Genomic DNA, 12,957 nt, shown 5'->3' on the forward strand with positions numbered 1-12,957 from the left:
AGCCTCATCAAGAATTCCCCATTCCCCTGGAGAGAAGGCAATGGCCACATCCTCAAAGTTCATATCCTGTTATAATGGGGACAGTTCAGTCCATTATCAGCTTCTCTCCTAGGATTTTACATTTATCATACACCCCAACTTCCATATCCATCTGCTCCCTAGACTTCTGACTACAGAAAAGATATCTGGCCTTTGTTTCATCAAAGACACTCACTCCTTATATTCCTACTGATGCAGTGTCTTCCCATGACAATAAGGGCAAAGAGCATATAGATCCTACCTGCTCTCTAGTACAAAAATGTTGTACACACTACGCCTTTCAATACAGTGAGTGTCATGAACATAGGATATGGATTGATGTTGTCCATAATGAGAGTGTGAGTGATTTGACACTGTCCTTGTCAGGCAATAACCCTTTTGTTCCCTAGAATCTCATCCCAATTCCCTGTAAATTTTGGCATCAGACTTTACCCTTTTGAAACCAAGCTTAGGTTGCTGAGGCCATCAATTTGCACTTTCTGCCACACATAACTCTTTGAACAACACTTCTCTCACATAGCTTCATTCCCAGAGGCATGATGCCAAAGGTAACACAAATACGTCATGACTTGGACCATTTTTCTTAATCATCATATTTTCCAATACTCTAATTCACCCCTTCAGTAATGTATTTCTCTCTTACCCTTCAACATTCCCAACACTGGCCAAGATGCCACTGATATATGCTCTCTCATTCCTATTGATCACTGTAACTGTCCTCCAAAAAAAAAGCCACAACCTCTCCTATTGAGATCCACATCAAATCTCAGATATCCAGAGCCTACCTCTTATGGTGCTGCACTTGATGTCCCTTCACCAGTCACAGCACTCAAGTCCCATCACCTATGGCCCTCTGGCCCAGGTCCAGTGTATCTCACATATGTCCACTCATTCCCGTATATAAATCAGTCAGACTACTGACCACAAAAAGGCTCTCAACACAATCCTGGTGTGTGATTCACAAGCAAAGATGCAACAGCTGCCGTCTCATCTTGTTTTAATTTCTCTTTGCTCTCCAATTAAACAGAAAAAAAAGTTTTTAAAAAGATGATCTACAAGTCTACCCTGGTCACTGCACTTCCAACTTTAAAGACATTTTCAACCTGAACTTCTCCTCAGAGTTCCAGATGCTTATGAAGTGCTCTCTGAAATATCACACACCAAAACAGATAAAAAATAACAATTTTGTATTCCCAATGAACATTACACTTCTACTCTGAATATCTGCATCTCAGTTGATAGTGCTTCCATACATGCAGTTGTCAAATTCAAACTTTCAAGTCATTCCTGGCTCTTACCTCTCTCTCAGACTCAAAATTAGAAAATCCAGTTGGCCACACATAAAACACTAATCCAGAAAACAAAAGCTTATTTCACCCCCACAGTCACCATCATGGGTCACTTACCATCATGCTCACCACAGCAACCTCCAGTCTAGACTTTCTACCACCTCCCTCACAGCAATATGGTTGGTTATGCTTCAGCCACAGGAAGTCTAATTAGACCTGGTTCAGATCACCTGCCTCTGCTGCTCCAAATCTGCCATTACTCCCATCACCTGCAGACCAGACTCCAAAGGTTTCACAAGGTCCTCTAGACCTCATTCCTGTTCAATTGTCACCAGTTCCTATTTTAAAAAATGGACACAAGCCCCAGCTGGTTTGGCTCAGTGGATAGAGCACCAGCCTGTGGATGCCGCTTTGTTCTTGAATGAGCTCAGTCTTCACTCTAAGCCTTTGCACATAAAGGAACCTATGACTGGAAGGTCTACTCACATCTTATTCCATTGTTTGCCAAAAACAGGTGTCATTTCAGACAACCTTAGACATGTACTTAGAATTCTGGGCTTGGTGTCTCATAAAGGTCCCCAGATATAAGGGCTAGAACAGAGGCAAGACAATCTCAGGATACCACTATCACAGAAGTTGTAAGAGTGTGAGGCCCTGATATGAGTTCCACAAAACAAAACCCTTAAACCACTCTGCATTTGCAGGAATCTGTGTTCAGAGAAAGATCTGTTGAGACTCTGGCCACCAACCCCAGGATCGATGGGCTCAGACTGCTCAGTACCGTTTCCCAGTCAATAGGCCCATGTGTCCTGGAGATGACCACTTTCCTTCAAGACTCAGTCCTCAGTGCACAATCTTTCCAGTTACCTTATCTTTTATAGGACTTTTGCCACCTGTCCCCAGCTTCTATCATCTCTCTTCTAGTCTGTTCCTCTTCTGAGCTGCTTTGGAGAAAGTTTACAGAACTACCTCACACAATGTCCCTCTTTTCGTCAGGACCTTTCATGTCCCCAGATTCCTGAGAATGAAAGTAAAACTCCTTGTGCAAAACTCTGCCTCATCTTCTTTGTTGACTATATACACAAAACAAGTCCTACGTTTCCCAAATCCTCCTAGTTCAGTCACACCATCATGTCCTCACATGGAGGTATTGTAACCTGTTAACCTCTTTTGCCATCACACCTTTTGCTACACATGAACTCACTGTTCCTGGCAGTGGGACCGGGACTGCAGGACCCCAGAGGTGCCCACACACCAGGCTGGAGGGTTAACTCAACAAGGCATCGTCGAACTCTGTAAGCAGAGAGGTGTCCAGGAGTCACACAAGCCCAAATTCTGGTGTGTTGGGGCTCAGCAAACCTCAGACACACCCCTTCATAGGGGGATACTGCCTCTGATGCCTTGTCCTTCTGGAGACCTGGCACTGGGAAGCCTCACTCTCTGTGAACAGACCAAAGAGGTCAATATGACCACCAGGTAGATGCAGGAACTCCCACCCTCAACCATGTACACCTGGATAATATGCCTCTCCTGGGTTTTCATTGGCTAAACCCAGCCATCATTAGGGGCATAGCCCTTTGGGTAATATACCTTTCCAGGCCTCCCAGGTGTAAATAGTATCCCAGTCACTCACTGACCATTGAGAATATAGGTGTTTGGAAGCCAGAATGTTGCTGGGAAATAACAACATTAGGATCGGGTGGCCAGTGGTAGTTTCTGCGGTCTGTTGTCTCCAACTGATTTTTTTGTTAATTTGTTTTTTGAGAGATAGGATGGGACAGGGAAAATAGAAACATGGATCAGCTGCCTCCTGTCAACCCCTCACCCTCCCACTGGGAATCGAGCCAGATTCCTGAGAACAGTGCCTATTTCAGAGGCACTAGGCTGTGCTTCATGAATAATTTCACCAGAAACCTTTCTGTGCATGGGAAGATTCTAAAACCTCTGAGCTATACCAGCTGTCAGATTTTTTATTTTTAATAAAAAATGACATTTTTAGGAGACAAATCAGGCTATGAGAGAATATATACAGTACAATTTTATTTGTTTAAAAACAACATTTGAAATACTACAAAGAACAAAAGGTTAACCCTTCATACAATGTTAGAATGTTTGTATTCAGTACACATTGTGGAACTATGGAGCTAATAGCTACCAAATGTTTACTGCATGTGCCAGACCTGGAATTCAGTACTTTACATGCATTATTATGTCATTTAGTCCTTTCTGCAAACTGAGATTTTATGAAGAGCAAATTGAGGCTCAGAGGCTTTATGTAAATTGCCTGATAGTAGAGTTAAATAAAGGCAGGGCTGGAAAGCAAAACCAAGTGTTTCTAATAACAGAGATCTGACTTAAAATGTTAGACTCTGCTGCCTCCAGGAGAGTAGAATTGTTAAAGCACACCCATTAGGACCAGCTAGATCAGTGGTTCTCAACCTTCCTAATGCTGTGACCCTTTAATAGAGTTCCTCATGTTGTGGTGACCCCCAACCATAAAATAATTTTCGTTGCTACTTCATAAATATAATTTTGCTACTGTTATTAATCGTCATGTAAATATCTGATATGCAGGATGTATTTTCATTGTTACAAATTGAATATAATTAAAGCATAGTGATTCATCACAAGAACAATATGTAATTACACATGTGTTTTCCGATGGTCTTCAGCAACCCCTGTGAAATGATTATGTCGTTCAAGCCCCAATATGGTCATGACCCACAGGTTGAGAAACGCTGGGCTAGATGTTATGGTGAGTAACAAACGTTCCCAAAACTTCAGTGGCTTATACTAAGGAAGGTCTCTTTCTTCTTTTTTAAATAATAATTTTGTTATTGCTTAAATTATTACTAGTGTCTTACATATGTCTCCGTTTTTTGCCCATTTCCTTGACAATGCCCTGGCCTCCCCTACCTCCCAGTGTCATATGTCCATTGGTTATGCTTATATGCATGCATACAAGTCCTTTGGTTGATCTATTACCCCCCCCTTTGCCTCGCCCCCCTCCCCGGCCTTCCTGCTGTAGTTTAACAGTCTGTTCGAGGCAACTCTGCCTCTGTATCTATTATTGTTCAAAAGTTTATAATGGACTCTATTATCCATGCATGAGTGAGATCATGTGGTATTTTTCCTTCATTGACTGGCTTATTTCACTTAGCACAATGCTCTTCAGTTCCATCCATGCTGTTGCAAAAGGTATGAGTTCCTTCTTTTTTACAGCTGCATAGTATTCCATCGTGCAGATGTACCAGAGGTTTCTAATCCATTCATCTACTGATGGGCACTTAGGCTGTTTCCAGATCTTAGCTATGGTGAATTGTGCTGCTATGAACATATGGGTTCATATATCCTTTCTGGTTGGTGTTTCTGGTTTCTTGGGATATATTCCTCGAAGTGGGATCACAGGGTCAAACGGGAGTTGCATTTCCAGTTTTTTGAGAAAACTCCATACTGTCTTCCATAGTGGCTGCACCAGTCTGCGTTCCCACCAGAAGTGCACAAGTGTTCCTTTTTCTCCACATCCTCTCAAGCACTTTATCATTTGTTGATTTGCTGATGATAGCCATTCTGACAGGTGTGAGATGGTACATCATTGTTGTTTTGATTTTCATCTCTCTGATGATTAGCGACTTTGAGCATGTTTTCATATGTCTCTTGTCTTTCTGAATGTCCTCTTTTAAAAGGTGTCTATTTAGGTCCTTTGCCCATTTTTTGATTGGATTGTTTATCTTCCTTTTGTTAAGTTGTATGAGTACCCTATAAATGTTGGAGAATAGGTGCTTATCAGATATAATATTAGCAAATATATTCTCCCATATAGTGGGCTTTCTTGTTGTTTTGTTGATGGTTTCTTTATCTGTGAAGAAAATTTTTATTTTGATGTAGTCCCATTTGTTTATTTTCTCTTTAGTTTCCAATGCCCTAGGATCAGTATCGGTGAAGATATTGATTCGGCATATGTCTGAGATTTTGTTGCCTTTGGATTCTTCTAGTATTTTTATGGTTTCCCATTGTATATTTAAGTCCTATATCCATTTTGAGTTTATTTTTGTGTATGGTGTAAGTTGGTGGTCTAGTTTCATTTTCTTGCATGTATCTGTCCAATTTTCCCAATACCATTTATTGAAGAGACTATCTTGACTCCATTGTATGTTCTTGCTTCCTTTGTCAAATATTAATTGAGTGTATTGGTTGGGGATGATTTCTGGGCTCTCTATTCTATTCCATTGATCTATATGTCTGTTCTTGTGCCAGTACCAGGCAGTTCTGAGAACAGTGGCTTTGTAATACAGCTTGATATCTGGCATTGAGATCCCACCTACTTTGTTCTTTCTCAGGATCGCTGCAGCTATTCGGGGTCGTTTTTTCTTCCAGATGAATTTTTGAAGAGTTGGTTCTAGGTCTGTGAAATATGCCCTTGGTATTTTAATGAGAAGTGCACTGAATTTATAGATTGCTTTGGCAGTAGAGACAATTTAATGATGTTGATTCTACCAATCATTTCAGCAGCGCTTGGCGGTGTGGGACTAACCAGCAGAAGAATTCCTGCTGGATGGTGACGGCTCCCGTGGGAGCATGATCCAGGAGAGCGCTGGGTTCCAGGCTGATGGGCGAGTGCGCCCCCTCTCCAGAGCCCAAGCGCGCCTCAGGGACCAGAGACACTGGCGGGACCGACCTGGGCTCGGGCTCGGGTTTGGGCTCCAGCACCGTGTTGACGCTAGGCAGGGCACAGCCTTCAGCCATGACTAGCACTGAGGTGAGCGCGTCTACGGCCCAGGGCACCGGGGGGCCACCCCATCTTCAGGGCCCGTGGGCTCCTCAATTTGGCAGCACTCGGCTGGCCGGGGTCCTCCGGAGTCCGGTTCACACTGGGGTGCAGCATGGGAGCTGAGGCTGAGGAGGTGGCTGCCTAACATCCCAGTGGCGCTGCGGGCGGTGCTTCTGGAGAATGGCAGAGGGCGAGTGTCACTCACTGTCTGCAACTGGAGGGGGGGGCGGGCTTGGTGAAGCGTCTGGCGCCCACACCTGTCGGGCGCAGGGGGCAAGTCCACTTGATCAGCGGCCTAGCCAGGTTCCAGCCAGGTACTCCAGCGCCATCTATGTCCAGGGACCGGGTCTTGGCGAGATCTCTCCCCTGAAGGCTTGCTTGGTGAACATGGTGGATGACCAAGACAACAAGCCTAGGGCTGAGAATCTTGGCAGAGTAGACTGTGCTTTCTTTTATAGCTCCAGAGCGTGTTGGGAGGAGCCAAACCAGCTGCCCACCGGCTCCACCAATCAGCCACCCCCAGGAGTGAAAGCGTCACCGGTAGGGCCTCATGTTTCAGGTGGGGGCGCACATGCCCCAAGGGAGGCCCCGCACGGCATGCCCCTTCAGGTGGCATTCACCCAAAGGATCGAAAGGAAAGATTCTGCTGAACATGGCTGCACCTGACATTCATTCCTCGAAGCGAATGGGCCAGGAGAGGGTGGGGTGTTGTTGTGGGTGGGTGGTGGGCGGTGGTAGACCGGAGACGCAGACACACCGAATGTAGCTGGCCTTGGAGGTCATGGGAGGCAGAGGCTGAAGTTGATGTGTATAAAATGTGTATGGTTTTGTATATTAGCGAGCCCCTTGCTTGTCCTTCCCTGCTCAGGTCAAGTCCAGGCACAGGGCTCTGGCTGCAGGAGGGCGTCTTGCCTAGGCGCTTCTCGACCAGCACAGGGCGGGACGTCCTTGCCCTGGCTGGGTCATCTGCTCCACCTCCCAAAAACCCACAATGCTCCCTCTCTGGATGGATGGTCAGAGACCAAGTCCCTGCCAGGCCACGTGGGCTTGCCCAAGCGTCTGTGCATTGAGTTGAAAGGCTCGATTGATGTCATTTCTAAGAAATGCGGTTTTGTTGATTTGTTTGTTTGTTTTTAAGGTGGGGTTTTTTTTTAAGGAGGTTTTTTTTTTTTTTATATTTTATTGATTTTTTACAGAGAGGAAGGGAGAAAGACAGAAAGTTAGAAACATCGATGAGAGAGAAACATTGATCAGCCGCCTCCTGCACACCTCTCACTGGGGATGTGCCCGCAACCCAGGTAAATGCCCTTGACCGGAATCGAACCCGGGACCCTTCAGTCCGCAGGCCGACGCTCTATCCACTGAGCCAAACCGGTCTTGGCAAGGAGGTTTTTATTTATTTATTTTTTGTTGTTTGTTGTTTAAAAAAAAAAAAAAGAAAAAAACTCCCTCATTGGCCAGAGGACCCCGCCAGCTCCCCCCTTGGTAATCAGTGAGGGATTGCAGCCCTTTCATCCTTAAAACAGGCCTCTCCGGGTCTTGGGAGCAGGCCCCGGATGGCGCCGCCAGCGGCGGGGCGAAGCCAACAGGGGCCTTAGAAAACGGGCTTGCAAACCAATTAAAAATCCCTGTTGTGTAAGGAACTAGCCAATCAGAATAGACTAGACAGGAATGACGATTTTATTTCTGTCCAAATAAAGTTTATTATGAAAACAGGCCGGTGTGGGGGATTAGGGGGCAGACAAGTACATATAGGTTGGGTGGCTCAGGTGAAATAGGGCGGTGTGTTCACATCGATGCCATACTTGCTGAGGGCAGCGGCCAAGTCCTCCATGGTTCGAGTGTACTTGCCGGAGCCACGAGAGGCGGTGCCCTTCGTTTTGCACAGCTGCAGTGCATCGTTGGCAATATCTGCGATGAATTTCTGGGCAGCTATGGAGAAGAGCCTAACTATGCGAGGGTCTGCAGCTTCTAAGCCAGCGTGGTTCAGGTAGAAACGAGTCACCGGATCTGGGACGGTAGGTGTGTAACCTTCCAGCTGCCCCAGAAAGTCCAGCAGGTGTGTGCTGGACACCACTGGCTTCACGCCTCCATTGGCCGAGCTCGGCAGCATATAAACCCCATTAGACATGGCCCCCTCATGCGGCTCGCATCCAGCGGTTGTTGGAAAACCTGGCGTGGCTGGGGGGCCTTTGGCATTATTTGATTTTCCCAGGGCCCGTGAGGAAGACGGGTCTGCTTTCGCATCACTCTTCTTGCGCAGTGCATGGGAAACCTGCACAGACTCCAGCAAGTGCCTCTGGAGGCCGCTGCGAGGCCTTTAGATGGCCTCTTTTGGCAGCTCAGGATGACTTCTCTTCCCCTTCCTCTTGGGAATAGCGAGCTTCTCCTCTGCCTTTGTTGGGGTGCCAGCCCCGCCGCAGCCTCCCCACTGGCTCTGGTTCAGCTGAGTGACGTCGTCCACAGACATGTTCACTTTGTTGGCCATTGCGGGCGCGGAGTCGGCCTGGGATCGAGGCAGCACTTCAGCTCAGCCGTCCGTCACTTCTCGCGCAGCGCAGGAGCTGTTCCTGTGCGGCCTCCAGAGGTTGGGGTCCGAGCCAGCTTTCTCATCCTTCCTCCTTTGGCCCAGTGCATGGAGAGCCTGCGTAGACTCCAGCAAGTGCATGTGCAGGCGGCTGCGAGGCTTTTGGATGACCTCTGGCGGCAGCTCAGGATGACTTTCCGTTCTCTTCATCATCTTGGGATATGGCTAGCTCCTCCTGTGCCTCTGTTGGGACCCCAGCCCAGGCGTTCCAGGCGTTCCCAAAGGCGGGGACAGAGCCGGCAAAGACGAAACGGCACGGAGACGGCGTTCAGTTGATCAGCAGCCTAGCCAGGTGCTAGCCAGGTGCTTCAGCGGCTTCTATGACCCAGGACCGGGTCTTGGCGAGACCTCTCCCCTGAAAGCTCCCTTGGAGAACGAGGAAGGCGATGGCGACCAAGACAACGAGCCTAGGGCTGAGAAGCTCCGCACAGAAGACCCTGCTTATTTTTATAGCCCCAGAGCCTGGTGGGAGGAGCCCAATCAGCCGCTCGACCAATCAGCCGCCCCCTGGACTGTGACAACTGTGAAAGCATCACCTGTTGGGCGCACATGCCCCCAAGTTAGGCCCTGCGAAAGTACTGAAATAAAAGGTTCTGCTGAACGTGGCTTCGCCTGGCATTCATTCCTCGAAGGAAATGGGCCGGGCGTGGGTGGGGGATGAGGGGGGGTGGGGAGGGGGCGGAAGGTGGTAGCCCAGAGACGCAGACACACCGAATGTAGCTGGCCTTGGAGGTCATGGGAGGCAGAGGCGGAAGTTGATGTGAATAAAAGGTGTATGGCTTTGTATATTAGCGTGCCCCTTGCTGGTCCTTCCATGCTCAGGTCAAGTCCAGGCACAGGGCTCTGGCTGCAGGAGGGCGGCTTGCATTGGCGCTTCTCGACCAGCACAGGGCGGGACGGCCCCGCCTGAGCTGGGTCATCTGGTGGACACCCGCCCCGCCACGCTCCCTCCCTGCATGGCTGGTCAAGCCCCTACCTAGAGACCAAGTCCGGGCCAGGCCACTTGGGCTTGCCTAAGCTTCTGGGCATTGAAAGGCTGGATTGATGTCATTTCTAAGGAGGGTTGTTCTTTTTTTTAAAGAGTTTATTTTTTTTAAAGGTTTTTATAAGGAGGGTTATTTTAAGATTTTTGTTTGTTTGTTTGTTTGTTTTCAACTCCCTCATTGGACACAGCACCCTGCCAGCTCTCCCTCGGTAAGCAGTGCAAGACGACGTCCTGGCTTAGCTCCATGCACGCACGGACTTGCCGGTGCTTTACCTGGTGGTGACCATTGATCGATAATTCTGCAAAGCAGCCTGCATCAAAAGAGCATCTGTCTTTATTCATTGTTTTCACATGTGTGGTAAACTCACAACAGCTATCAGAATCCCTTCTCCTGGTCCTCAGCCCCTTGAGGAGGGATTGCATCCCATTCATTCCTAAAACAGGCATTTCCAGGCCTTTGGAGCAGGCCCCAGAGCATGCAGCCAGGGGCGGCGAACCCGAGGACCTGGACTGGGGCTTGGGGACAGAGGTAGAGTTTGGAGCGGTGAGCTTGGGAAGGGCTTCCACAGATTGAAGCTCAGGTTGGAGTAGGGCCCAGGTGCGTTTCTCTCTGGACTAGGCCTCAGGGGTGGAGGCCATGGCCCTCGGATGGGGCCGTGTGGGAGCAGTGGGCTGCCTGACCGGGTTCCAGTGAGCCAGCTTGCAGGGAGCATCAAGGGAGCCTGGAACCAGGACGACACCTCCTCGTCCTGGTGGGGGGCCTCTATTGGGAGGGCGATGTGTGGGGTTGACGTGCAGAATTCCTGCTGGATAGTGATGGCTCCTGTGGGAGCATCATCCAGGAGAGTGCCGGGTTCCAGGCCGACGGGCGAGTGCGCCCCCTCTCCAGAGCCCAAGCGCGCCTCAGGGACCAGAGATACTGGTGGGACCAATGTGGGCTTGCTTTGGGTCTCCAGGACCGTGTTGACGCTAGGCAGGGCACAGCCTTCAGCCACGACCAGCACTGAGGTGAGCGCGTCTACGGCCCAGGGCACCGGGGGGCCTTGCAGGCTGGGTGCCATCCCGTCTTCAGGGCCCGCAGGCTCCTCAATCCGGCAGCGCTTGGCGGGCCCGGGTCCTCCAGAGTCCGGTTCACACTGGGGTGCAGCATGGGAGCTGGGGCTGAGGATGCGGCTGCATCCTATTCAATTCCTAGAGTCGCCATGTCCCTCTGCCACCAAAGAAGGGGGTTACAAGAACAGAGAGGAATCCCCTGAGAGTCCAGATGCCAGGAGTCACAAATCAAGGTGGCCGTGGGACCCCTTTCCATCTGGGGGCTCTGGGGAGCTCCTCGCCTGCCTCCACCAGCTGCTGGTGGCCTCTGGCATCCTGCTCTCAGAGCTAATATACAAAAGCATACACATTTTATTCACCTCAACTTCAGCCTCTGCCTCCCATAACCTCCAAGGCCTGCTTTGTTCGGTGTTTTTGGGTCTCCGGTCTCCCCCTTCCCGCACCCCTCCCTCGTGGCCTCCTTTGGAGGAATCAACACCAGGCATCGCAGCCACGTTCAGCAGAAGGAGAGAGAGAGAGAGAGAGAGAGAGAGAGAGAGAGAGAAACAGTGATGTGAGAGAAACATGAGTTGGTTGCCTCCCACCAAAGCACCCTGCCCAGAGCCAGGATAGAACCTGGTCAGTGCAACCATGTGTGTGCCCTTGACCAGGATTCCCTTGTGACCCCGAATGGAACCCTCAGCTTTCCATTGCATGATAGGACCTCTCACCTACTGAGCCACACCTGCAGGGTTCTGTTTTGTCTTTCAATTGGATCTTGTCATCTGTTTATACTGGAAGAGCTTATAGCCAGTTAAGGGTGCTTGCGATGTTATGGTTTACTGAGTGTTTTGAATTCCTTTCTCACATTTCTCGCTTGCCTCTCATGACTTTCGTTGTGTGGTTACCTGGATTCTTGACTTAGGACAAATGAACAGCCTCTCCTTACAGTGGAGGTTGAAAAACCAAGAGAACACACACACACACACACACACACACACACACACCCCAAACCACCCCCAAGGTAAAGCTCTACCTCACACCACACTCCATCACTGCTAGATGTATTCAAGGACAGTTGACAACTTGGATAGCAGAGACAGTGAACAGGGCTTCTATAGACTTACATGTCAATTCTTAAATGAAGCATGTGGTTAAGGTCATTTTAAGTTTTTTTTGTTTTTTGTTTTTTTTTTTTTTGTAAATTCATTAGGTTTAAGGGCATCCGTTTGCCACTGATGGAAAGCACAGACAGATATGTGACAGGCAACGATAAGCACTGAAATAGTCCTTAAAATCCAGAAATTCTACTGATTAAAAAAATACAAATGGGACCGAAGTTTGTAACCATTCATTGCCGAGAAATAGAATCAATTGCAATGAATGACGAGAAACGAGCAAAGAAAAAATAAAATAACCTTCCCCCCCCAACACTCTTCATGGGTCCTGGGTCCGAGGAGTCCGCACAAGAGGCGACGGTGAAGCACGCCAGGCATCGCAGCCAGGTTCAGGAGAATGTTTCCTTGAGATGCTTTTGGTGAATGCCACCTGAAGGGCGGGCACATGTGGGGGCCTAGCCTGGGGTATGAGCGTCCCCACACTAAACCTGACCTCCAATGGGTGACGGCGATTCATAGCCATTTTGATGTCATAGCCATCGTAATGTCATAGCCATTGTGATGGCGTATCCATTGTTATGTAATGGCCATTATAAGGTCATAGCTATAGTGATGACATAGCCATTGTGATATCATAGTCATACCCACTTTAAGGTCACCGCCATTGAAAAGTCATAGCTACTACAATGCCACAGGAATTGCATCGTCAGATGTCATAGCCATCATTACCTCAGAACAATTGTAACGTCATAGCCACTGTGATGGCATAGCCATTGTAACTTTGTAGCCTTTGTGATGTCATAGCCATTGTCACGTCATAGCAGTTGTAACATCATAGCCCTTGTGGTATCATGGTCATTGTGAAGTTATATCAATTGTGACTTCATAGCAATTGTTATGTCATAGCCATTGTAATGTTATAGCCATAATGGCATAGACATTGTGACATCATAGCCACTATAACATCTATTGTAGAGTCATAGCTATTGTAACATCTTAGCTATTGTAATGTCTTAGCCAGTGTAACATTGCATCCATAGTAATGAAATAGCAACTCTAGTGTCATGCCATTGTGCCTTCATAGCCATTGTGACATCATAGCCATTGTAACTCATAGCCACTTTAATGTCACAGCC

The 12,957-nt window shown here is 48.3% G+C and overlaps 1 protein-coding gene and 1 pseudogene across 1 annotated transcript; both read right to left on the reverse strand.

Moving 5' to 3' along the window:
• Window positions 1-7,864: 7,864 nt before the first annotated feature.
• Window positions 7,865-8,230, reverse strand: LOC139000920 (transcription initiation factor TFIID subunit 10 pseudogene; annotated as a pseudogene).
• A 1,875-nt stretch (window positions 8,231-10,105) lies between these two features.
• LOC139000921 (proline-rich protein 23C-like) lies at window positions 10,106-11,756 on the reverse strand. Its single transcript, XM_070402862.1, has 2 exons — window positions 11,747-11,756; window positions 10,106-10,851 (listed from the first exon to the last, which is right to left on the reverse strand). The coding sequence occupies exons 1-2, from the start codon at window positions 11,754-11,756 to the stop codon at window positions 10,106-10,108; spliced, it is 756 nt and encodes a 251-aa protein (XP_070258963.1).
• Between the last annotated feature and the right edge of the window lie 1,201 nt (window positions 11,757-12,957).

Source organism: Myotis yumanensis, unplaced genomic scaffold (assembly GCF_028538775.1).
Source record: "Myotis yumanensis isolate MYYU_CA2020_CCGP unplaced genomic scaffold, mMyoYum1.0.hap1 SCAF_42, whole genome shotgun sequence".
NCBI classification, from domain to species: domain Eukaryota; kingdom Metazoa; phylum Chordata; class Mammalia; order Chiroptera; family Vespertilionidae; genus Myotis; species Myotis yumanensis.